General features: G+C 43.9%; 1 protein-coding gene and 1 long non-coding RNA gene across 18 annotated transcripts in view; one reads left to right on the forward strand and one right to left on the reverse strand.

The window, feature by feature from the left end:
• Window positions 1-8168, reverse strand: part of LEF1 (lymphoid enhancer binding factor 1) — a 120084-nt gene extending 111916 nt beyond the window's left edge. For 11 of the 15 annotated variants that reach the window (XM_063809722.1, XM_009448108.5, XM_517386.8 and 8 more), the window contains exons 1-3: window positions 7671-8168; window positions 5203-5269; window positions 3674-3807 (exon numbers count right to left, since the gene is read on the reverse strand). In XM_063809722.1, the coding sequence (XP_063665792.1) occupies window positions 3674-3807; window positions 5203-5269; window positions 7671-7883 (414 nt within the window). In that variant the 5' untranslated portion in view covers window positions 7884-8168. Of the gene's footprint in view, window positions 1-3673; window positions 3808-5202; window positions 5270-6377; window positions 7119-7670 lie in introns of those variants that run through there. The other 4 variants (XM_063809723.1, XM_003310432.6, XM_009448111.5 and 1 more) reach the window with 4 other exon arrangements.
• Window positions 8169-12023: 3855 nt separating this feature from the next.
• On the forward strand, window positions 12024-16557 carry LOC134809903 (uncharacterized). 3 transcript variants are annotated; one of them, XR_010156660.1, is made up of 3 exons: window positions 12024-12094; window positions 13535-13635; window positions 16417-16557. It is a non-coding gene; the product is annotated as an uncharacterized LOC134809903 (long non-coding RNA). The 3 variants fall into 3 exon arrangements; XR_010156659.1 differs by having other exon boundaries at window positions 12026-12094; window positions 13532-13635; XR_010156661.1 differs by lacking the exon at window positions 12024-12094 and adding an exon at window positions 12116-12218.
• The last annotated feature ends 9488 nt before the right edge of the window (window positions 16558-26045 follow it).

Consider the following 26045-nt stretch of genomic DNA (forward strand, 5'->3'; position numbering starts at 1 on the left):
TTCCTTTCCCACCTAAAAATTGACTCTTAGAAAGATCACAAAGAACCAAAAACAATGAAGTTTGCAGCGCTACACTGACCAGGTGTTATTGTGGTTTGATGTGACTGAGCTGCAACGTTTGCTGCAGCTTCCTGCACTGTGTTGCTTTTCCCTCCCCAAGCATCTGAAGAGAAATGAGATGTTTCTTTTCTAAGGTGTTAAACATTTGGGTTGCATGCGGGACAAATGGAAGATTGACGCCTAAGATGAATAACCACAGTGCATTAGGCCAGTGGGAACTTTCACTACATTAAAGCTGGCCAAGCTCACCATTCACACGGTGTTCAGGCACACAACTGCCAGAGCCAAACTAGGGATGTAAAGAACTATTTTTTTCTTTTAATACTTTACCATTGGCCTACAGGGATTTTCATAAATAAAGTTCAGAGAACGAAAGGTTTGGGAGTATGCTTTTAATAAACTCTCCAGGGTCCTGGCTCTAAAATATTTAACAGGCTTTTGCATCTTCTCTTCACTCTCTGTGAAGAAGACCAACTCAAGCCAAAGTTTACTATGCCCTAAGAACTCACGCTGACACCAAATATGTCATGATAGGTGCTTTCTTCTTAGACCCAATTTATCTGAACTAAGAATTCTTATTTAAAATTCTGTGAGAGACCCATTAATAAGATTTCTGGTATAGACACATTCACATCCCTAAGGATTCCAGTTCTAGAAGGATGTAATTTGCCAATTAAAATTCCCCTTGAGAAGAAAAAAAGCTGAGTAGGTGAAAGTGGTGCTCCTGAACAGGTAATACTGTATATTGGTCATAGGTAAAATCTGTTCCAGCATACACACAGTAGCATTTGTCTAAAAAATAAGCAAAAGCATATGCACTTTTTATAATTAGATTCCAGCAGAAACATTTCTCTGCATGCCAGTTGGTCATAGCTGGTATCCTCTGGATTGTCTGCAGTTAGATACAAACAGAAGACTGTTTAGGGAAGGAGTGGTCAGGTCCCTCCCCCACCCCAGGTGTTTTTCCAGTCCTAACACTTTTGGGAAGCAGATGCAGTAAACAAGCAATTGTTTGTAATGGAAATTCAAGAAGCAGGATGCCAAGGGGATGCTCCCATCCTAAGCCCAAACACAAATGGTCACCATGCTCCTGACACCCTAGATGAAAATCTATCACTGTGGATGTTAGTGACACAAACACTCAGACCTGCTAAGGACAGAGTTAAACAGCAAGAAGGCAGAAGTGTGGTTAGGGGTGAAGAAGAGAGGCTGTCTTCCGGTTAGTGTTTTTGATCTCCGACACATTAAAAACAGCTGTTAGGTATTAAAAACCAAAGATTGTAACTCACTTCGGTTGGACCCTAAAAAAAAAATTTACATAGTCTTGTGGTTACAGCTGAAAAGCTTCTGGAATTGTGCAAACTGCAGAATATCTCAAGAAAACATGCCTAAAATAAATACATCCTAATATTTAACAGAATAAAGCAAAGCAACAGATAACAGGGTAAGGTAACTGTTTCCTGACCACACCTCTTTCCTACACTCTACCCAGACCAACATTTATTCTGGCCACAAATCTTTCCTAAACAATGAATGACTGTTTGATTCACTGACCTCAAAATTTTAATACATACACTAACAATAAATACTTTCTATCAAAAGATATTTTCTATCAAAATTTCAAAATGACTAGTATACTGGTAGATTGGGAGAAAAGACTGTGGAAACACAAGGCAGAATGCTGGCATAAAGAGGAAGATCAGCTTAATTTTCAATATTCTTAGGGATTGTTTATAAATACCAATAAATTTTCATTATATTGATTTTTTAAAATTACCATTTTGAAAGGAGAAGTAGCTGATCTTTTTAAGAAATAAATTCCACAAATGCTGTATACTCACAGCTGAAAAATGTAAGGCTGTTTTGTGGCTATTTTCTATTGTCACCAACACTACTTTGATTTGGAAAGATTATTTGTTATTCTGAAAATGATTTAACAGGAATCTTCAAATATTCCTTATCTAAAACATATTCTCCTTCTCTTCTCCACCCCCTCCAAAAACAGCAAAAGAACCTGCCCAAATATTAAAGAGATATCTATATATTTGTATGTTTTGTTCAAAAATTTAAAGTCTCCTACAACTTTTAAAACTCAAGCATTTATTTGAGGGGCCTCTAAACATTAAACTATTTTTGCTTTTTTAAATTACTTTTTAAGTAGGAGATTCATCCTCATCACACAGACATCTTTATCATTAAATACTTGAAAAGCCTTAAAATAAAATATGAAATACCTATTTCTTACAGCAACCATCACAAGATCTCCCTCAAGATTAGAACCCCAAGATCTCCACTTTAACTACTATATAAAAATTAGAAAAAGCTTATTCCCTAGCTGAGAGATCAAATATCCTTTAGCAATTTATTGGAAAATAATTACAATAACATCTAAATCGCAGTGCTCAAAGTGATCATATTTGATATAAGTATCATTTCAACAACTGAAGATTATGTGTAATGATAACCACAAATACTCTTGTTGATAACTGTTGATTTTGAGCCACTATTCTCTGCTAGTGAATCTTCTCACTCCCAGATTTTGCTCACTAAGGTATTAACAACGTTACTCTTCCCAGATGTTTGTGACTGATTTTTTTCAGTTGGTAGAAACACTGGGCAAGTAAGTCAAACACTATAGGTTCCATTTTACAATCTTAGATTTGACCTCCAGGGTTGTCAGTGAGACTGGAACCCTAATCCCCGAGACCCATAGACATGTGTTTTTCATTGGGGGTTAGGTGATAAAGGGAGAGTGGGGCTGGAGAGAAGGTAAATATATTGATGGGTCAGTAAAAAGTCTGTCACCAACGCTGGTGGGCTAATTCTAAGAGAGAACTCCATCACCAGCACATTTTACATCTACATACTACACAAGTTACCATTTAGGTGTTTTCTCACTTAAATGAGGTTTCCACTTCCTAAGAGAAATATCATCAAATAAACCTGAAATTCTTTATAATGTTATGCATTTGCATAATGCAGTTATAATACCACTGCATTTTTAGAATTTTAAAAGTTAACTAAACCACAAGATTAAAAAAAAAGGAACAACTTTCATTAGGGTTATCTTTGAGTGATGCTTTCTCAACAATTGACAATAAAGCAAAAATAACTCATCCCCGCCAAACCGATCCTAAGGAAACATTGGCCGATACAATAAAATAAGACACCATTTGAAAAGCCAAAGTAACATAACAAACATTCAGCTCCAAATGAGCTAAAGTAGCTCTGATTCTAGAAAGCTTGTGGGCATTAAAAGCTATACAGTCCTTACTTAGCTGAAAAAGTAAATCAATTTTTTCCTCTCATCAGCATAGAATGCACAATACTCATAAAATCAGGGATTTGTTGATGTAACTTCACTTGATTTTATAACTTATGATCTGTTACATATTTATTTTAATCAATAAGCCAAAAGCTAAAATTTCAAAGGCAAGACATCAAAGGTAGCACTGTTTTAAGGTGGCCATTCCTCATAACAGCTCTTATTTAGCAACGACTAGTTATATATAATGAAAGCATTACCAATGAGTTTGGAAAAATAAACATTCTGCCAAAATACAAATCAATTTGCACTTCTGAACATAATTTGCAACATCAGCATGTTACTTACTGTTCTCGGGATGGGTGGAGAAAGAGATCCATTTGACATGTATGGGTCGTTATTCATATTTGGCATCATTATGTACCCGGAATAACTCGAGTAGGAGGGTCCCTTGTTGTAGAGGCCTCCATCTGGATGCTTTCCTGGGAGGATCCAAAGAACAATCAATGATGCACTGACTTCCCTTTTATATTACTGTATTTTTCATCTGAAAATCTAATAGTTCTAAGATAAATCAGACCCTACATAAAAGATTTGTTTACAAAATACTGTAACTGGATTATTATGCTCTATTTTAGATTGACAGTATTTATTCTCTTAAATAGCTTAGCAGCAAACCAGATGTTTTAAAAACATGTAGTTCAAACAGTTCTTCCACTACTGACTGATGTTTTTACAAAAATAAGTGTTATCCATCTAACTTAATTTGTTCTAATACTAACAAACTGGACTAAAATATACAGAACACACACAACTCTAAAACTGTAATATAAATATATTAGGCCATCTAGCTACACACAAACACAGAGATTTATACACTTGAAATTATGTTTTGCCTTGTAGACAAACTCAAAGATTCTACCTGTGCTTGCAGATTTCTAGAAAAATTTCTAGATTCTACTGAAAGAGTTGTTATCTAGTATATAGGCAACTATCTAAATTTATAAAGGATTAACTCTGGGAGGCTTAATTTTATGTGCTACACTTAGATCATTTTGCCAAAAAATTTCTGTTCGATATGTGTATTTCTTCTTGTTAATCTGTGTAACTATCTTGTAGCTGAGGAAGAAGCCTAATATATAATTCTCTTCCCTGCTCCTGGTTGACATATTGTATGTAAAAACACTTCATTTCAGTTAGGCCAATTGTTAAGTAATTAATGGAGAACAGATAGGTTGACAAGGAATCCCTAAGGTTACTTGATTCTTTTAAAGTCACAAAGAATTCTCCTTAAGTCTAAATACATATGTATGTAATTTTAAAGTTTTTAGCAAGAATCAGAAATAGGGAGAAAGGGTATCATTTCTGATATGCACATTCCTAATTATAAGTTTTATATTTTTACAAGTTAGATTCTGCTCTGCTCATTTACTGCCGGCCTTTTCACTGTAATAAGGAACAAGAAACAGCAATTTTGCAAGTGAAAATCCACTCAAAACTATTCTGGTTGGAAAATAAATCGATACATACTGTCGTTCTTCTTAATAATATATTAAAAATACTAAAGATCTAAGCTAATTAGGATTTAAGGTAAGATGAGGAAGAGAAAAACTCATTATAGACATTCCCTCTTCCCAAAGAATCTGGAACCCACCTGAAATCCAAAGGTCCCTAACTCATTCAAAAACAGTTTTTAAATTATGTAATATATATTAGAGGTAAGCCATAAGTTTCCTGCGTTTTCTTTACCATTAAAATAGTGGGCATAGTCTGACCTAGTCCCAGTTTCTTGAACTCAAAAGTAACAAAACACACCTATTTATACAAATTGCACACCTTATCTGCTAAAGTCAGAAGAAGTAGAATGGGTGTCTTACCGTCATCGGGGTGTTCTCTGGCCTTGTCGTGGTAGGGCTCCTGAGAGGTTTGTGCTTGTCTGGCCACCTAACATCATGAATCCCCACACCCAAAAGAAAGAAAATCACCTTAGAGTCTGTGACAATAATTATACAAATGTGTGTGCGCTGGTAATTCAAAGGAAGAGGTTTAGGGGCAACTCTGTTTTATACTCTGAGAGACATACGCTAGTGTTTAGTACTGCATAATCTTTTTCTTGTTAACATGTATTTTTGAGTGATTATTATCCACCCGGGACCAAAAACGTATAAATAATAACAAAACCAATAAAAATATAGTTAAATTTGGGAATGATCCACATGCTGTTCTGACTGCTGTTTATTAAACCATATCAAGGCTCCTTGGATGCCTAATATTACAGGAGTAGGAGTTAATGGGGTTGATGGTTTCGACAGCCTCTTCAACCACTGTTCACTTCAATCAGATCTGATTAAAAGAAGGCTGAAATATCATTTTGCAACTGAAAATGGCATTTAAACATAAACAAGCCAACCACTCAGATGCGGTCTTAAGGCAACTGCCCTGAGCGCAGTTACAGCAGAAGCTCCACTCGAGCTTATAACCTACTATGGCTGGCTGAGTGCAGGCTTACAAAAGTAGAACGATTCTGTGGTTAAAGGGAGGAAAATTAGAGAGTCAGGTTATAGACATCTAAAAGGTAGCCCAGTTGATATCAGTTTTGGTAATCACCATCCACCCAGACAGCCTCAACCACGTGCAAATCAGTGGTATTACTCCTTCACCCTCAGGCCTCCTCATGCCCACTTAACACCCGAGTGCTCTCGGATTCGAACGCAGTGTCCTTCACCCGGACCAGAAAATTGTGGAGAATATGAAGTGGGTGGCAAAATTATTTATGGACTAAGGCAGGACTAGCAAAATGGGTAGAAAGAGAGGCTGCTCTACAAATAGGAGAGTTTGGCAAAAAGCCTGTGTTTTGGATGTTATTCGGTTCTCTGGACGTGTGTCCTCCCTTTGACCTCCTTTTCCCAGCACACAGTAGTCACAAATCTTTTACGCGGGGTTAGGTGCACCCTACCCCCGCCCCCAGCCCGCTCAAACTGGATTCAACGGGTAAAGAACACCCTTCTGTTCTCTGAACGCAGGCCCCCAGCCTTTCAAAATGCGTACTCACCTCTGCCATTGGGATAGAGAAGGCAGATCTGAGGTGTTCTTAAACGCGCTGTTTAAAACCCAAAATGTCCCCGCCCTCAAAACCACACACTTTCTTTTTGGGGGTAGAAAGATGCCATTTAAGGAAAAAAAGGTATATCCTCCAAGTTTCTTTGGAGGGAAAAGGCGTTGGTTAAATCATTCGGGTGTCAGGACTTTTCTACCGGATTTCCTCCAGAGGGTTTCCCAGTTGTGGAACAAGGGTGACCAGTGAAGTGTCGGGTATCAGGGTCCATCCGCCCCCTAGACCAGCTCTGGACTAGGCTTCAAACAGCCCTCCAGCGCGGCCCTGCTCCGCGCTTTCTCTAGCCAGCACCCACGTGTCTCTATTTACTCTACTCAGGTTACCAGCTCTATCGCCCGCAGCGGGCCAGAAGACCCGATAAAGCGCCTTCCACCCTGCAGGACTAGTGCCCGGCTTCCGCTGCTTCTCCGCCTTTCTTCTGCGTAGATTTAAGGCGTGATCCGGTCCCAAACCCCAAATAAAAGTTGTGGGTTTGTTTCCAAGTGATGGCGGTTGGAGAAAACTAGAGTTGGGGGCGGTACAGCCAGGGTGTACCCTTGGGGTGGGTCGGCTCGGCGCACCCACAGCTCCCAGCTGCTAGCCCAGGCGCTGGGGCCGCAGGGACTGAACCCCGCACCGCCCCCGCAGCCCGGGTGCGCGCCCCATCGGCCGGCCTGCTCCCCGCGGCCCGGCTCAGCGGTGGTAGGGACGGCCCCGCCTGCCCCAGCCCACGCCCGCCTCCCCTTCCTCCCGCCTGTGGCTCTGCTCGTCTCCACCTAAGCCTTTGGTGGTTTAACGCACTTTTGCAGAGACATCTACCAAGAGATAGCGTGTGCACTTTGTTTTCCGTCCCACGGAAGAATTTATCAGTAGCGTTATTCAGCCCTAGTCGCTTTAAAGCACGGCACCCCTCAGCCCAACAAAAAGACCGAAGGCGAAACATTGTGGGTTCCTGCCCGCGAACCAACCGTTCAGCCACCGAACCCCCTAAACTGATCCATTTGGAATAAGTTACCCTGCCCCTCTACCTCCCATCCTACACACACACACACACACACACACACACACACACGCGCGCGCACACACACACACTGCGGACCGGGGGCCCAGCTACGCACACACCCCAAAACAAACGAGGGATCTACTCGGGACCTTCAGCCGGGCGGCCGGGCGCCTTCGTTCCCTTCCTTCCTCTCTGCGTTTCCCAGGGACCCGCCACGCCTCTCGGAACTGGGGCAGCGGCCCGCTCACCTCGTGTCCGTTGCTGGCCGGGATGATTTCAGACTCGTTCACCAAGGAAGACTTTATGTCAGCTAAATCGCCTTCCTCTTCGGGATGACTGATCTCGGCGAAGATCTTTTCCTTCTGAGGATCGCCCTCGTCCTTGAAGGGGATCATCTCGTCCGTGGCGCAGAGTTCCGGGTCCCCCCCGCCGCCGCCACCTCCTCCGGAGAGTTGGGGCATCCCGGCGGCTCTGTAATCTCCGCTCCGCTGTGGGAGCACCCGCGGCAACAGCAGGAAAGACAGAGGGGTAACTCAAGGGTGGGGGAGGAAAGGAGAGTTGGAAGGGTTCGTGCAGCAGGACAGCGGGCGGAAGCGGGGCGGGCGAGCGCGGGGCCGCCGGCCGGCAGCCGGAGCAGCTGCCGCGGCGCCCGAATCCCGGCGGCCGCCGCGCTTTCCCGCTTCGCGGAGACCGACGCAGGCGCCCGCCCCCGAGGCCGAAGGGCACTGGGCGGCGAGGGCTGCGGTAGCTGGCGCCTCCGGGGGCGTCTGCGCGGCGCGCGCTAGACGAGGCTGCCCCGGCGGCCACCCCGCGACCCCGCGTCGCCGGGATTTGCGCGCGGAGAACGCCGGTTCTGGAGGCAGCACGCCTCCCCAAAGTGCAGAGGAGGGTCCGGCGGCGCGTCTCCGCGGAAACCCTCTCCACTGTAGTTACCCCGGATGCCGACTTAGTAGTTTGTTTTCCGAGAAAAGAGAGGGGATCTGGGCAGAAGGGCCCCGTTTGCCCCAAAAGAAGGTGCAAGGATCAGAAGATAACGAAACGTCCACTTCCTGAAGGGTGGGAAAAAAAGAAAAAGAAAAAGGAGCCACCCACGCTGGAGATGTCCGTTTTAGATCTTCTTATTTTCTTCCCTTTCGCTTCGGTTTTTCTTCTCGAGGCTCATTTAATCTGCTAGAGAAGGAGGAGGAGCAGAAGATGGGGGCCGAGGAGGAGGGGAAGAGAAAGAGAAGTTTGCCAAGAATAAAGTTTTTGCCGGCAAGCGCGGGGACTCCGCAGTGGAGGGCACTGCGGAGTCTCGGGGAGTCACAGCGGGGGCCTCGGGCCCAAATGCCTCTGCCCGGAGCTCGAGCCGACACACACACTCAGTCCGACCCCTCTTTGTTCCCGGCTCGAGTTTCTCAGCCTGGCTTGCCGGCTCGCCGCTCTGCACGCCTCCGCCGGCCAGCTCTGTCAAAGCAAAGAGCTGCGCCCCTTGGGTTCGCCCAGCCGAGGGGAGGGGACGCCCCGAGCTTGGCCGCGTGCGAGGCTCCGGGCGCGTCCTGGTTCCTCGGCCCGAGAGCGCGCAGCCCGGGTCCCTCCTCCGCGCCCTGCCCCGCAGGTGAGCGGCTGCGCCTCCCCACTGCTTCTCCTCCTCCCGCGCCTCGCCGGCGCTGAAAAGCTACCCACTTGCGTCGCTTCTCCTCCCTCTCCCCTCCCCCGCCTCTAGCTCTCCTTGGCTGCCCGCTGGAGGGGAGGCGGGGGGTGAGGGGGAGTCGGCGAGAAGGAGGTGGTGATTGAGGGCTTTTTTTTCTTTTTCTTTTCCCAGATCCTGTAGGACGAGTCTTGGTTTTGGGGTGTGTGAGTGTGGTGTGTGCGCGCGCGCCTGGAGGGAAGGATCAGGCAACTTGGCGAGAGAAGGAAGGACCGGGCGCTGCTTATAGCCCACCGAGAGGCACGCTTTGCCCGCGTGAAACTGACAAGAAACATTGCCGCAGTGGCTTGACTTCATCATCTAAGTATCTATTTTCTTGGCCCCCACCCACCCACTCCTTTTCCTCTGCCAGTCTCTCCCCTACCTCCTTGACGCCTCCCACTCTCCCTCCCTGGCTCTGGCCGAGGGAGGAAGATGAAAGAGAAAGCCGCCGCCGCTGTGATCGACACCACATTGATAGATGCTCTGACAGTGGGGAGAGGCGGGAATCTGGGACTGAGAAAAAAAGGAAAAGGGGAAAATATAACAGACATTGCTCAACTATTAAGAGAGAACAGAAGGACAAGGAAAAGAGAGTTGTGGCTTTCCCGAATATAATATCACACACACGCTCTTTGGAGACAAGGGAACACACTAGTGAAAATAAAATCTCCAGGCTTACGGAGAAAAAATATGACGAGGAAGAAGGAACTGAAGACTAGATTTTAATTATTGCTTTTTAAACAATATATCTTTCATTCTGTTCTCACCACGGGATGTATGGAGAGTTGTGCTAGGTCTCCAGTGGGTTTTCAGAGACACACACCGCAGTGTGTGGGAACCTCATCGAGAATGAAAAGATAATCCAAGAAGGGGGAAGAGAAGGCAAAAGGACTCAGGAGAGCAAAGCCAGAAGAGGGAGGGAGGACGGGGTAGTCCCTGGCACCTTGGACTGCGAACTGAAAGGGACCCTTGAAGACACCAATCCGAATACAACCTCAAAAATTCCCCAGTCTCCACTGTCTCTTTGATGAATTTTGTACAAAGACAGGAGTTTTCAGGAGATACTTTGTGAAAGTTACAGCAGAAGGGAAGCTGAAGTTTGAAAACACATTACATTTTGTCCCTTGGTTCTCAAACCCCCTCAGTTAAAAATCTAGGCAAAATTATTATATCCAATACAGTAACCATCTGTAAAACTTCAGAACAGTAAACAAAGGACATAAAGAAATGCATCTTCATCTCCCTTAAATCGAAAACAAGCAAAACACTACAGAATCAGATTTTGCTCCATTATATAGGAATTGTCTGGCAAAGATCCCTCTTTTTTTCCTAAAGGTGAAATTTCAGGCTGCTGAACATTGAATGGGTAAAGATTTTTACAATGCTGTATCTAAGTGAGCACTAATGACTTCACCTACTAATAACGACTACTTCTTGGGAATAAGAATTTACTAGGAAGCAATTTTTAAAACTTTACAAAGGATCCAGTTGGTCCCTACAACATGGCCAGTAGTCACATGTAAATTCTATCTGGAAGATTGGGGTGAAATTAAGGGGTTGGTGAAGGAATCCAGGAAAATTAAAACATTAAATCCATTTTTAATAGCTGACAATGCTATGCCTCAAGAGAAGAAAAAGAGTATATTCTGCTACAGTGTGTGAGAAACCCAATTTTTGTTTTTGGATGATGGTAGTATGTCACTTCCCTTAAAGTTAGGCACCAGTGTGAGTAGTGTCCCAGAGAGGTGAACATGTAGCTGTGTCAGACATTTATAGCCCCATTCTTAAAAGACACATGGGAAAACAGTCAAGAGTCCTCCCATAACTGCACCAATTTGACCAATAGGAAAACAAGTGGAAAATGCAGTTTCACCAAAGCAGAGTAGAGGTTCCTTTTCATCAAACCCTCAGGAGGGGGAGGGGAGAACACAGAATGGCCAGGGGGTACTTTCTGGAAGCCGAAGAGAGATTAAATGATGACTCTTACATCCCCCCGCTGTTTAAGTGCTGAAACTAATTCAGATCCCACTTTCTCCTTCATGTTAACTCTGGATTCCCCGAGTAATTTGGAGCCTATGCTCCAGGTTTCCTGAAGATTAGAAGCTCAAGAAGATGGGAATTTTTAGAACAATAACTAGGGGAAACGTTTACTTGAAGGGCCAAGGGTAGGGGGCTGCGTTTGGTATTTTACTGAGACCCCGTCCATTGAAAACATTGTTTCTAACGAAATCACCCAGCACCTTGCTCTATTTGCGTGGCTGTTTTCCTTACAGTGGTGTAACTGGTGTTAGCTGATTGTCTTTAGGATTGTTGTAAATCTTCTGATGAGCAGCACTTAGAAGTGGCTTTAGTAAAAACCATGCGCCCCAAATTTGTAAAGCTTCGTTTGGGAGAGAGGTTGACATTTGCACATGAAGTCTGTCTTTTGGAAACAGCAGGAGGACGCAGGAGGGGCGAAGTAACCCCGGGAAGACGTTCTTCCCCCTCCCTTACGGATTCAGTGTAGTTCCTGGCATAAGCAATTCTGTCACCGGGCGGTCTTTTCTAATTCGTGTGGGGGCTGATATTAACATAAGCAGCCGCCTCTTCGGGTGCGAGTGGGATCCCAGGTCCGGGATGTGGTGGGTGCGGTGCGGGAGAGGCACCCGCCGCCCCCTTCCCTCGGATGTTAGAGGCAAGTTGTTCGTGTGAACTCGAGCGAACGACTGGAGGTTGGCTGTTGTAGGTTCACTCCTTCAGGATGTGGGTTTCAGGGGGCGTTTTGATGTGATTTAATTCCGACCGTGAAAACAATTGCTAGGGGCTGGCTGGATTGCTGTTGGTTTTTCCCCTCCTGGTGGCTTTGCTTGGTTTGGGTTTAGTTTGGGAACAAACTTGTTTTATATCAACACTTCCTTCTACATCGGGCGCCGTCGCCTCAACTGCGCGTGGGGGGCGAGGCGCCCACCCCGCACAAGAACAGAGGAGCGGGGGAGAAGAGACGGCCTCGCTGCCCACTGGGTAAGCGGAGCCCAGCCCCGCTCGGGAGCGGGCAGGAGAGACAGGGTAGTGACCCCCACTCACACCAGAAAACCCCTCCCCCCGGCGATTTTGCTGCCAACTCGAGTCGGCTACAGACAGTCCAGTGAGTCCTTAATTACAAGGACGAGAGAAAAGCACGGTGCCCCTCGAGTCCTCTCCGCCCCCTCGGTCCTAACCCCCGCCCAGGCTCCAGGTCTTCCCCTTTGTGTGGCCTGGACTCTCTCCCAGCTACAACTTTGGTGGGATCCAAAAGGAAGGAGGTGGCGGGGCCTACGGAAGAGGATACCCAGGAGCCAGGGAGAAGGGCTAGAAAACGAATAATGTGACTCCAGAGGCGGAACCCCGACCCCCTCTATTTCCCACCCCGGCTTCACCCGGAGACGAAAGCTGTGGGCATCTTCAGTTTAACGGACTTCGCGGAAAAGGAGAGAAGGGGGGCGAGGGAAATGGCAGTTTGTGTCCCAGGGGTTCTTCCCCTTCTTCTTGCCGCCTCCTAAAGACAAACAAACTCAACCCCCCACCCTCCGGGGTATCAGGGAACTCGTGGGACCGTGAAAAAGTCGTTCCCAAATGCGGCCGCCTGCGGACGTCGGACTTCCGCGGGGCCGGCGCCCGTTGGCGTCTGTAGCTCGGCGCAGCCACGCGGGGCTCCAGCGAGCGGGGTCCGCCACCCCTCGCGCCCTCCTGCGGCTTTCCCAGCGCTGGGCCAGTGCAGGCCGAGCCCTGCGTCCCTGCCTCGCTGGGTGGGGGTCCGGGGCGCGGCTGTCCACAGGGCCGCCTCCTCCTGCGGCCCGCGGGGAAGGGGCGCATCCCACCCCGCTCTGCAGGCCGCCCTTCTGCCAGCTGGGAGGCGAGGGCACACGTCCTAAGCCTGCCCAAGGGGGGAGAGGAATCGCGCCGGTAGGAGAGCGCACGGGAACCAGGAACGCAAGGCGGGCACAGGGGAGCCGAAGGAGCCAGACAGGGCCCGGCCACGCGCCCTCCTCGCTCGGCTGCGCTCCGTGACGGGAACCCAGGCTCCCACGCACGGGGAATGCCTAGAACGGAGCTAGAATGGAGGTGGGAGCTGGAGTCATTTTGCGGGCCACAGGACTGCTCATTTCGTGGGCAGGACGTGACATTCTTGTCCCTCCTTTCTGAAAAACTTTTCTCAGGCGCCTGAACTTGGCATGGGGACCGGCCTCGAAAGGCCGGCGGGTAGCACGGCCGCGGCATCCAACCCTTCGCCCTCCTTCCCACCGGCCCTCCGCGTCCCTCGGCCCGCCCCCCGGGTCGGGGACGCGCGCGGAAAGGCCGCCCGCGCGCTCGAGCCGTGCCTTATATCGGCTGAGGGCGGCGCCTGCGCAGGGCCCCGCGCGGCGGCGCGGCCTTTGAAGTCGCGGCGGCTGCCGCTTTCATCCTTTCTTTTTTCCCTAGCAGGCCCCTTTGTGTGACTAAATTTGGCAAGAATATGGATCTGAGCCAGTCTTTCCACGTGTGCTCCCAGCTCCCAGCTGAGAAGGCCAAGGGTTCTCTTCCGGGTAAGGAGACAGGGAGAAAGATCAAAGAGTTTGGGGAGCTGGATCTGAAATGTGAATTGAAAATAAAAATCAAGCCTGGACACATTCCAGTTTCTAAAGCAAAACCAACCCTCAGCAGAGGCCGGCTCTCTATATAGCTCTCTTTCTTTCTCGCTCTGCTCCCTTTGACTCTTTTCTGTGACCATTCTTGAGCACATGGTATAAAATAAAGAGAACATAGGGAAACAGTTTCTCTATATTTCGTTTTGGAGTAATTTTATTAGGGAAAATATCTTGTTCATAATTACCGGTATGTGAAGCCGAATTTCCTTAGCCGTAAATACTGTCTTATTTCAGCATGCTTCGCACTTTCTTCTGCGGCCACATTTGGGAAGAGAACGTTGACACAACACGTGTGGATATGTTCGTTGTGTATAATGGTCCTTTTTTTCTACACATGATATGGTGCACCGTATAGTTTTCTTTCACAGAAGTTAGATTCTGGAAAACCAATGTTAAATTTTTATCAAAGTACTTACTGTCACAGTTGATCTCTGTGATTTGAAACCCTCTCGTCGATAGACTGCAGAGATCTTTTCCTAGAGGCCACTCACCAGTCTGAAACCTTTGTGTTTTTATGGTTAAAAAACTGTAGGACCCTTCACTTCTGTTGTTAATGGAAGTAACTAAAAGAAAGAGACAGCTTTGAAATACTGTGATACGAAGAGTCAGAAATCCTGGGTTGGAGATGGGCCCTGCCACTCCCTCTCATGCCATTGGTAACCTTAGGCAAGCCATTTAACCTCTCCCAGAGTCTGTTTCCTCTCCGAAAAAATGGATATAATAATACCGTACTATTAAGTGAGATAATGCATATGAAAGTATGTACAAATGTAAGGTATTATTAGTCCATGAAGCAAAGACGATCCTTTTAAGGGGATCTGTTAAGTTGCAAAACCAAAAACTTCTGAAGCTCTAGAAACCCTTACCACAGGAGCAAATGGGGACAGTGTTACGCTCTCGCGTCCATGCTATGACCATCTCCACGCCTCCATCAGTTGTGTTACAAAGGCTACCAAAATCACTGAAGCAGTTGTTACCCCCAAGTGAGTGTGATGAGAGAACATTTTCAGAACAGGGTGAATGTGCCTTAACTCGTGTTTATGTTGGGCTCTTAATGAATTCGTAAATGAATGAAGAAAATAACACTGAAAACAATATCTTCTTGTGAGACATTTAACACACATTACAGCAGCTCTGAAAACAGTCTTAGTATAATGGCTTGAGAAAGCAGTAATGTTTATGTGGATAAAATACCCCCAACAACAGTTGTAAGGACTCACAGGTGGGGAGAGTGACTAGAAAGGTATATAAGAGTTGTTTCTTGGGACTGTGTGAGTGCCACAAAAATCTATGTTTTAGAATAGACTGTGATTATGTATCCCAGACAGAGGTATCTCAAGTTTACAATGCAGTAAAGATTATTGCTAGGGCTGGCTGGGAAGTGACAGGAGTACCACAGGTGTAGTGCATAGGGCATTTAGCTGAATGTACTTCAGTGTGATCCTTTCTAACCTAAGGTAACCCCACCAAGGGAGCCATTTCCTGGGCTCATTGGGAGCCATTTTCCAATATAAGCTTTTCAGTGTGACCTGTATACAAAGTTATGAAAGCAGCAGGGCTGGGAGGTGGGTGGGGTTCCAGGGTTCCTAGGTCCCTTTGGCATGGCCCAAGGCTGCCCAGGGTGCAGACTCCTCCTGAGATGCTCCATCTCCTTCAGCTGCCTCCTGCCAGAAGCAACCCTCAGCCTTTGCCAATTGTATGGAAGGGACTCTATAGCAATTTTAATTGGCACTTAGAAAGCACCTTCTATTTTCTTTTTTCTTTTTTTTCTTTTTTTTTTTTTTTTTTTTGAGAAGGAGTCTCACTTTGTCGCCCAGGCGGGAGTGCAGTGGCACGATCTGGGCTCACTGCAACCACCACCTTCCAGGTTCAAGCGATTCTCCTGCCTCAGCCTCCCAAGTAGCTGGGATTATAGGCACTTGCCACCATGCCCGGCTAATTTTTGTATTTTTAGTAGAGACGGGGTTTCGCCGTATTGGCCAGGCTGGTCTCAAATTTCAAACCTCAGGTGATCCGCCTACCTCGGCTTCCCAAAGTGCTGGGATTACAGGTGTGAGCCACCGCGCCCGGCCAAGCACCTTCTATTTTCAATGTACCTTTTCCCAAATGTCCTAAATTAAAAGTGGATGTTGATCAAGTTCACTGGTCAACTTCAATTCTTCCTTTCTCTTTTCTTTACAGATGCAGCCTTTTTGAAATTTATTCTTGGCCAAAAGAGGAAGATAGTTCAAGGATTCTATCTTGCTTTTGGGGGGCAATGGAGAGACCCTGAAAACACTTAAGGAAAACCTGAGGCCTTCTATAAGAAAATAAACTCCCTGAAAGGGGAGGCAGGGCCAAGGAATTTACTTATTTTTATAAATCTCTTTCCTGGGTGGATATGGTAATGGATGTGTTTCTTGAATTGTGGTAAATGTACCTCATAAAATGGATGGACTGGGGCTATATTCTCAGGCTTCCTGGGCTCTGTTGGCATTGGGCAAGCACGTAATGCCTGGTTTGAGGCTAGAAGCCAAAGCCACAACCTTCTTGCAGTACCAACTGAGCCATAGGGAGATTAATGCAGAACAAGGTCGTTAGTCTCATTGTTTATCCAGTTACTAGCCGCATAGATTTTGTGTAAATTTCAGCTACAGTGGTTGCAGCCTGCCTTTGATGTGTGTAATCTGTACATTTTAGTGCTCCAGGAAAGTACCTGATTGACAAGATCTACATCCAATGCCCAGAAAACACATCCTACACAGGCACAGTGAAGCGTGGAGTTGAAGAATTTTCCAGTGAGTTCCATCAAAGTAAATAAACCAACCTAGAGCATCAGGATTGAGCCTCCTTTTTCTCATGACATGACTTTTGAGTGTCCTTGGGAATGGTTTGTATTTGTTTTCATTTGAAACTGGGTAACTGCTTTAAATCCTTATTTACCTCTCAGAGGAAGAACTTGGCCTGTATGACATTTGACCTTGAGGATGCTTTCTGTTTTAAAGCACTTCTGTCCATAAAAACAGACTCCTTGAGTGAGGTTACCTGTACTCATATATACATTTATCCAAGACACAGCCAATTTCTAGTTCCTTCCTTAGCTTTGTCTTGCTTGTATGGCTACGCCTAAACTCAGAATTAACAACGATGGGAGTGAATTCAGATGGTAGAGACAGCCAGTGCAAATAGTTTAGGCTACAAAATTGTCATCTGGCTCCACCAAACACTTTTCTTTGGCAAAAATAAAGCTAATTTGCCTCATCTGAATTTGACTTAAAGGTCCTGCAGTCCCGCTCTGCCAATTAACAGATCTCAAGTCCACTTCCCTTAGGCTAAATTGGCAGAAAGCAAAGGACAGAGATAAACTACTATCCTATGAGGTTAGACGGTAATTTTTGACTGCCAGTTCTGATAACCACAGACTCCCAAATATATTTTGAGATTCATTTGAATTACCGAGATATTTGATTTTTGCAGTTCAAATTACTAGGATAATTTTTACATTGTTTTGCTTTGTATCTCACAGTGGCTGAGTAAGACAGACCTTGTTGAAGCTCTAACTCTCTCACTGTTAGCCCTCCCTGTCCTGCACCTTTGCAGTTGCCTCCTAATGAGTCTCTGGCTTTCATTCTTTTCTCTTTTTTTTTCCGAGACAGTCTCCCACTATCGCCCAGGCTGGAGTGCACTGGTGTGAACTCGGCTCACTGTAACCTCTGCCTCCCAGGTTCAAGTGATTCTCGTGCCTCAGCCTCCCGAGTAGTTGGAACTACAGGTGTGCACCACCACAGTTGGCTTTTTGTATTTTTAGTAGAGACAGGGTTTTGCTGTGTTGGCCAGGCTGGTCTTGAACTCCTGACCTCAAGCAATCCACCCACCTTGACCTCTCAAAGTGCTCTGGCATCCGTTCTTGCTGGGTTCCATGCATGCCCCACAATACTCCATGCCTCATAGAGCAGCCAAAGTCATCCTTTAACATTTCCTACTTGTGGCTTCCAAGTCCTATGTGAGCTGTTACCTGGCTTCCTCTTGCTCACTGCTCTCTAGCACCACTGGCTCTCCAGCTGTTCCTTCAGAGTGCAAAGCACATGCATGCACGTGTACACACACACACACACATGCACACACACACACACTATACACCTCAGTCCTTGTTGCCTCTGCCCAGAAGCTCCTGGCCAGGTAGATGTTCACAGGGCTTACTCCCTGACTTCATTCAGGTTCTGCTCAGATAGTCCCTTCTTAGAGCTTGTTATCTTAAAAAATAGCCATCCCCCCAAACCTTCTGCCTTCACTCCAATTCGGGTCACTCTCCATTTTTTTTATGGACTTCATCTTCTTTTACTGTCACTGCTTGGCCTATTTTTTATACTTACTTACTAATTAGCTTTCTTTCCCACTGGTTCATAAGTTCCATGAGGGTAGGGACTTTGCTTTGTTTTATCCTTACTTCCTGTGGCAGCTCTTGGTGCATAGAAAATATACTAGCAAGGTGTGTAGAAGAATAAATTAACATGCCTTTGACAACCTCAGGTTTCTTATCTGGAATACTTCCCTTATGGAAGATTACAAATAATTGATATAAAATTACCTGGCATACAGTAGATACACTCAGTAGGTGATAACTATAATTATGCAGATCAGCACTGCCAAATGAAATATAATGCAAGTCACATATGTAATTTTAAAAAGCTAGAAACAGATTAAATTAATTTTAATAATACATTTTATTTAACCCAAATGTTGAAATTATTACCATTTTAATATATAATCATTATGAAAACTTACTAATGAAAGATTTTACATTCTTTTTTCATATTAAGTCTTTGAAATTCAGTGCAGTTTACTTACAGCAAGATTCAGTTCTTTTTTTTTTCTTTTTTGTCTTTTGAGACGGAGTCTTGCTCTGTGCCCAGGCTGGAGTGCAGTGGCACGATCTCGGCTCACTGCAAGCTCCACCTCCTGGGTTCACGCCATTCTCCTGCCTCAGCCTCCCGAGTAGCTGGGACTACAGGCGCCCGCCACCACGCCCGGCTTTTTTTTTTTTTTTTTTTTTTTGTATTTTTAATAGAGACGGGGTTTCACCATGTTAGCCAGGATGGTCTCGATCTCCTGACCTTGTGATCTGCCCGCCTCGGCCTCCCAAAGTGCTGGGATTACAGGCATGAGCCACCGCGCCCAGCAACTTACAGCACGATTCAGTTCTAACTGGCCACCTTTTGAGTGCTTGAGTGTGGCTAGAGGCTACTGTATGCAGTCAGTCAACTGTTTAATGACAAGTTTTTGTCAGATTCATCTTTGTAACCCCCATATTGCCTTACACATTTCCCTCAAAACAGTAGTTGATCAAAAATGTATCAAAGAATATCATAACAATATATTGTTATATACTATTTTTCATGGCAAATTCAGACTTTCAACTTATTGGAGGGTGAAATAAGTCTTGGTGAAGTAACTTGAGATTATAATCATTTTAAGTGTATTATAACAGTGCTTTGCCCATAAGAGAGGTGTGCAATGAATAGTTGTGGTTCTCGTGTGTTGCTGAGTTGAGTACTTTTCTACATTGTAAATAATAGATTTACCATTGAACTTTAGGAAATACATAAGTTGAAGGTTTTCTGTATCATATTCTCTAGAATAACTTTCTCCTCCCTGTAAAACTGCCAAACCTGCACTTCTATAAGAGTCATACAGGATCAAAAGTTTCTCCAGAAATATATACCATGGAGAGTGCCTACTCCCACTGCAGATTTCATTTTCAGGTACAATTCCTGAACTGCTTCTTGGTACACATGGGCCAGATATAATAGTAAGTCTATTCTGTCCTATGCCTTGAGTTTTCACTAAAATGCTTTAATAAGGCATTAGCCTTAGGCCTAGCAAATTCTTTTAGTTGCAAAAGTCATTCCCCTCCATTTCAGAGATTTAAACCTGATGCAATAAGAGGAGGAAGATGAACAAAAGAGCAGGGTCATTTTCTGGAAGAAATGGGTAAAGACTGTTTGTTGAGAGATGTACCTCTAAAGCCTTGATATGCTTTTATGGTAGAGAAGTATTACATAAACATACTATCCTTTACTGTGACTAAAAATGACCCATAGGCCAGGCATGGTGGCTCACACCTGTAATCCCAGCACTTTGGGAGGCCAAGACAGGAGGATCACCTGAGGTCAGGAGTTCGAGACCAGCCTGGCCCATATGATGAAACCCTGTCTCTACTGAAAGTACAAAAATTAGCTGATCGTGGTGTCAAGCACCTGTAATCTCAGCTACTCAGGAGGCTGAGGCAGGAGAATTGCTTGAACCCAGGAGGAGGAGGTTGCAGTGAGCTGAGATCGTGCCATTGCACTGCAGCCTGGGTGACAAGAGCGAAACTCCATCTCAAGAAAAAAAGTAAAAATAAAAGTGAACCATAGATTTTCATTGAAGTACAGAGAGTAGGCTGGGCACAGTGGCTCACACCTGTAATTCCAGCAGTTTGGAATCAAGGCAAGAGGATTGCTTGAAGCCAGGAATTCAAGACCAGCCTGGTCGACATAGCAAGACCCCATCTCTAAAAATAAAATAAATTAGCTGGATGTGGTTGTGTGCGCCAGTAGTTCCAGCTAGTCAGGAGGCTAAGGCAAGAAGAGCACTTGAGCCCAGGAGTTTGAGGCTTCAGTGAGCTATGATCATGCCACTGCACTCTTGCTTGGGCATCAGAGTGAGATCCCACCTCAAAAAAAAAAAAGAAGGAGAAGAAAAGAAGGAGGAAGAGAAGAGGAAGAAGAAGAGGAGGAGAACAGGAACAAGAAGAAAGAATTGGAGGAGGAGGAAGGAAGAGAAGGAAGAAGAAGGAGAAAAGGAAGAAAGAGGAAGAGGAGAAGAGGAAGCAAAAAGAAAGAGGAGGAGGGAAGAGAAGAAAGAAGGAGGGAAGAGAAGAAAGAAGGAGAAAAAGAGAAGAAAGGAAGAGAAGGGGAAGAAAAATGAGATGAAGAGGAGGAAGGAAGAGAAGGAAGAAGAAAAAATGGAAGAGAAGAGGAAGAGGAGGAGTAAGAGGAGAAGAGGAAGAAGGAGAAGAAAACAAGGAGGAAGAGAAAGAATAAGGAGAAAAGGAAGAGGAGAAGAGGAAGAAGAAAAAGGAGGAGGAAGAGGAAAAGAGAAAAAGAAGAAGAAAGGAGGAGGAGGAGGGAAGAGAAGGAAGAAGAAGGAGAAAAATAAGTAGAGAAAGAAAGAGGAAGAGGAGATGAAGAAGAGGAAGAGGAAAAGAGGAAGAAAAGAAGAGGGAAGAGAAGGAAGAAGGAGAAAAGAGAAAGAAGAAAGAGGAAGAGAAGAGGAAGAGAAGGAGTAAGAGGAGAAGAGGAAGAAGGAGAAAACGAGGAGCAGGGAAGAGAAGAAAGAAGGAGAAAAAGAAAGGAAGAGGAGAAGAGGAAGAAGAAGACGAGGAAGAAAAAGAAGCGTTTATAACTTTGAAAAACTTGGAAAGGTCTAGCTGTGGATTTGTGAAATTCTAATATAGCTTGATGGTGAAATACCACACAGCTTTGATAATGATGCTCAATTATTTTTATTCACATGAAGATATTAGTGATACATTGCTAAGTTAAAAAATAAAGTTATAAGAGAATAAATGCAATCATACCTCATTTTAAAAAGTTTATGTCTACAGATCATTTATTAGAATGTAAACTCTATGAGCAGGGGCACTGTTTTGTTTACCTCAGTATATCTGATGTCTAGAACAATTCCTGGCACAAAGTAGGCACTTAGTCAATATCTGTTGACTATATCTGGAAGGATAGACAGTAAGATACTAATAGTAGTTTTCTCTGAATAGTGGAGATTTTTTATTGAGATTTTTTATTGTTTGTGCTTTTAGAAATTTCTTTTTTTTTTTCTTTGAGACAGAGTCTTACTCTGTCACCCAGGCTGGAGTGCAGTGGCACAATCTCGGCTCACTGCAACTTCTGCCTCCCAGGTTCAAGCGATTCTCCTGCCTCAGCCTCCTGAGTAGCTGGGATTACAGACGTGCGCCACCATGCCCGGCCAATTTTTGTATTTTTAGTAGAGACGGTGTTTCACCATGTTGGCCAGGCTAGTATCAAACTCCTGACCTCAGGTGATCCACCCGCCTCAGCCTCCCAAAATGCTGGGATTACAGGCATGAGACACCGCACCTGGCTGCATTTGGAAAATTTTATATGCAATGAACCAACATTTTTAAAGTAATAAAATATAATTTTAAATGTTATGTGATAAAAATATCTTAAAAAGTGAAAGAGCTGATCTTGGGTAATTTTGACAACAACAAAAATTAGTAAATCACAGAAGAAGAGTATCAGGAACTGGGGGCAGTATTGGAGCCACTGCATTATAGCAGACACAATTTCAGGGCCACCTGCTGGTCACGCAGAGGTCAATATAAAAGGGCTCTGACAGTTTATAGCAAGCTTGTCCAACCCATGGCCCACAGCCCACATATGGCCCAGGACAACTTTGAATGCAGCTGAATATGAATTCGTAAACTTTCTTAAAACATTATGATTTATTTTATTTTTTAGCTCATCGGCTATTGTTAGTATATTGTATGTGTGGCCCAAGACAATTCTTCTTCCACTGTGGCCCAGGGAAGCCAAAAGATTGGACACCCCTGGTTTATAACGATCAGAAAGATGGGCTGTTTTTTTTTAAGGTAATAATTTAAACACAATGAAATGTGTAGGTCTTAAGTGTACAAAGTGTACAAATACACACGTGTGTGTGTGTTTTAAATCGGGCAGCCCTCAGAGTCACAGGTGATTCTGAAAGACTCCCCAGAGTGTTTTGATTAATATATACACCTGTGAAACTATCACTCCATCATGATATAGAACATTTCAGTCATCCCAGAAATTTCCCCTATGGGATGAACTTATTTCAAAGCAACTTCTTAAGCTACATTTTTGGTGAAATGACATTTGTTGGTAGTTTGTGGTTTTCTTGCTGGTTGCTTCGGATATATTCCTTAACTCTGTAATTTATTTTCTCTATCTGAACAACTTGTCACCTTAGAGTATCCCTTTCTAGAAAACATGCTAATACTGTAATGTACTTAATAGGAAGGAGAGAAATGGAACTCAGGTTATTGGATTGGCTATCAAAGTGCTGAATTGAAACACTGACCAAGTAAATTGCATGAAATAATTTGTATTATAAACTGTTTTTCATTGTAGTAAGTGAAATGTCTGTTGCTCCAGACATGGATGTTTGGGGAAGGGTATTAGGGGAGCAAGTGACTAAGGACCTGATGGGGTGATTTCCAGAGGCAGCTGTGTGCCAGACACTTGGGAACATGAGGCTCTTTGGTGGGTGCAGAAGCGCAGGAGAGCAACGTGGATTTGTGCATGCCCCCTGCACATACCTTCTAGGCTTAGCATTCCTCTGGCCTCTGTCGGTTCAACATGTGGTTGAACACAGCAAACAGGAACATCTTTTGGCTGTGGCACAATATTGTACTTACTGTAAAAAAGATAGCATTTCCTGAATTTCTTTTGTGGGAAGTGTTAAAAAATACAGATAGGATGTAGTCTGACTTTTTTTCCCCCTTACTGTGAAATAGCTGAAGTTCATCTCTCTTTCTCTCTCTCTCTTTTTCTCTTTCTCTTTCCTCTCTGTTTCTAAGGTGAAGATAAACCTCAACTTCCAGGGAGGGAAAAATTTAATTAACTTAAATATGGGCTCAAAGGTCCATGCCAAAACAATGTGATCAATACATAGGTTAAAATTGTCCTAAAGAGGACTATGGAATGGATTGCAACATGATTCAGGTCAGATGACTTCTGGGATTACTAGCCTGGTAGTCCAAAAAGACATTGCATGCTGTGAGGGAAATAAAAACAATAATGCGAAAACAACGTTAAGGATCTACTCCAAGTATGGCCCACAAAACACTCTTGAGCTGCTTGCTGTTGCGCCCCTGTGCATTTCATCCCTCCTGCTCTCTTCGTCGACCCTACAGCATGTGGGGGTGTGAAATCACTTGAGAAACTGTTTCCACTGGTTTGCTATGAGAATTTCATAGTTTGACCCCTGAAAATGAAGGGAATTAGAATTGATAGGAGGGATGATTTGGTGCCCAAAGTGGTGAATTGGTGCCAGAAGGTCACCTTAGTAAGAAATGCCTTTGCCTGGTGGCTACGTAAGTTAGAAATAAGTGAGCTGAAAATTAAAGTAAAAAAGGTTAATTTCTATGAGAATATCAGCTGGACAGACAGCAATTAGATAAGGTACAATCTAAGAAGTAAAGCAGGAGAGAGAGTTTACTTAATAACTAAATATTTACTTTTATCTCTTTCACTCACTTGTAAACCAAGATAAGCCTGTTTGTTTTCTATATAAGAGTTAATGCTCTATGATTAATTATATTCATTATTCCAATAATAGCAACAATGAGCTTTAAATGAAAATCATTGTCATTATGTCTATTTATTTCTTGGTTGCAAATTGAAAAAATATTGAAAATCAAATGGACATTGTACATTATTTACTATGAATATTTCACTTACTGTGGATGATTTAAAAAAAAACTATTCTGTTTCACTTAATGCTTCAAGTAAATTACATTTTCTGCCTCTCACATTTGAATACAAGGCTGTTATCTTAGGGCTCCCAGCACTGTGGAAGAAACATTTCATGGAAGTAACTCTATTTCAGCTGTAATGTCTCTTTCTGCTCCTTTTTTATTGAAGAAAAAAAAAGAAGAAAAAGAAAAGAAAAAGAAATAAAGCAATAATAATTATATTTCTAGCCCAGAAATATGATCCTTTGAATAAAACTCTGCCCTCACTTTCAGTTAATCAGAAGATGAGTGATATCCTATTTCTTTATAGTTTCTTCTAGTCTTGGTGAGATGAAAGAGGAATTTGCAATCAAATAAGAGTGGTATTGCAGACATTACAACTAATTTATACAGTTAAAAACTCAGAATTGTATCCAGATCTGACTAGGAACATGACACAAGATTTAATTTAAAAGGAAAAAGGGGACAATTTCTTTTTTTTATTTTGGTAACTCAATTTACATTGTGCCATGACTCAGTAATTATGCTGCAAGCCTCACTGTGAACACTGATGAATTGACTTTGTGTCCATCTATTATGTTGACACTGGATTAAAATAGAACTAACTCCATCATTCAGGTTGGAGAAAATTCAGAAGTATTGCTTACTCCTCTTTTTCTTTCTACTGTCTCCTTTTTCTCATCTTCCAGATTATTGGTGCCTCACCAGAAGAGAACAGAGGAGAGACTTACTGACTTACATAAAACATTCATTAACTTACCATAGAGACTACATATGCAGAATATCCATCACATCTACCTCACATACTGTAGTATGTAGCCAATATTTTGTTCATGTGAAAAGTAGAGAATTACACCAATCATTTAAATAACTTAGGTAAAACACTGTTGAAGAAAAACTTTATTTAAACCCAAATTAATTAATTCAAAAAGAGCTAATATTCAATCGTGCTTTATTTTGTCAAGGAAATAATTAGACATTTCTTTAGGTTCCAAGCAGTACTGAAATCATAGGCACAAAGTGGGTAGCAAATGAACATACATTCCTCCTCTGCCTTCTTTTTGGACCACATTCCAGGCATGCTTTTTGCCCCAGCTCTCCACCAAAACTGCTAAATCTGATGGTCAATTCTCGTCCCCCTTATTTGACCCATCATCAGCATTTGACACAGTTGATTACACTTTCTTCAAACGCTTTCTTCCCTTACTTCCAGGATGCCATCAGCTTCTGGTTCTTTCCGGATCTCCTTGGCTCTTCGTTAGTCTCCTTTGCTTGTTTTGTCTTCCTGACCTCTATGTATTTGGTGGAGTGCCCCTACAGCTCAGTCTCTCACCCCCTTCTCTTTTCTATCTAATTCATTTCCTGATGACCTCATCCAGTCTCATGCCTCTGAATATATTATAAATGCTAACAACTTTGAGTTACATCTTTGGCCTAGACCTAGCCCCAGATTTACAGACTTACATATACAGCTGCCTACAAACCTCTATTTGATGTCTAATAGGTATGTGAAATTCAGCATGTCCAAAACCCAACTTATGATCTTTCCCCAAATCTGTTCCTTCATAGTCTTCTCTGTCTCAGGAAATGGCAGATCTATTATTTCAGTTGCTCATGCCAAAAGCTTTAGAGCCATCCTCACCCTTCTCTTTCTCTCACTCCCCACATCCAATCTATCTACAAATTCTTTTGTTGTTGTTGTTGTTTTTGAGACAGAGTCTTGCTCTGTCGTCCAGGCTGGAGTGCAGTGGTACAATCTCTGCTCACTGCAACCTCTGCCTCCCGGGTTCAA

Source organism: Pan troglodytes, chromosome 3 (assembly GCF_028858775.2).
Source record: "Pan troglodytes isolate AG18354 chromosome 3, NHGRI_mPanTro3-v2.0_pri, whole genome shotgun sequence".
Taxonomy (NCBI): domain Eukaryota; kingdom Metazoa; phylum Chordata; class Mammalia; order Primates; family Hominidae; genus Pan; species Pan troglodytes.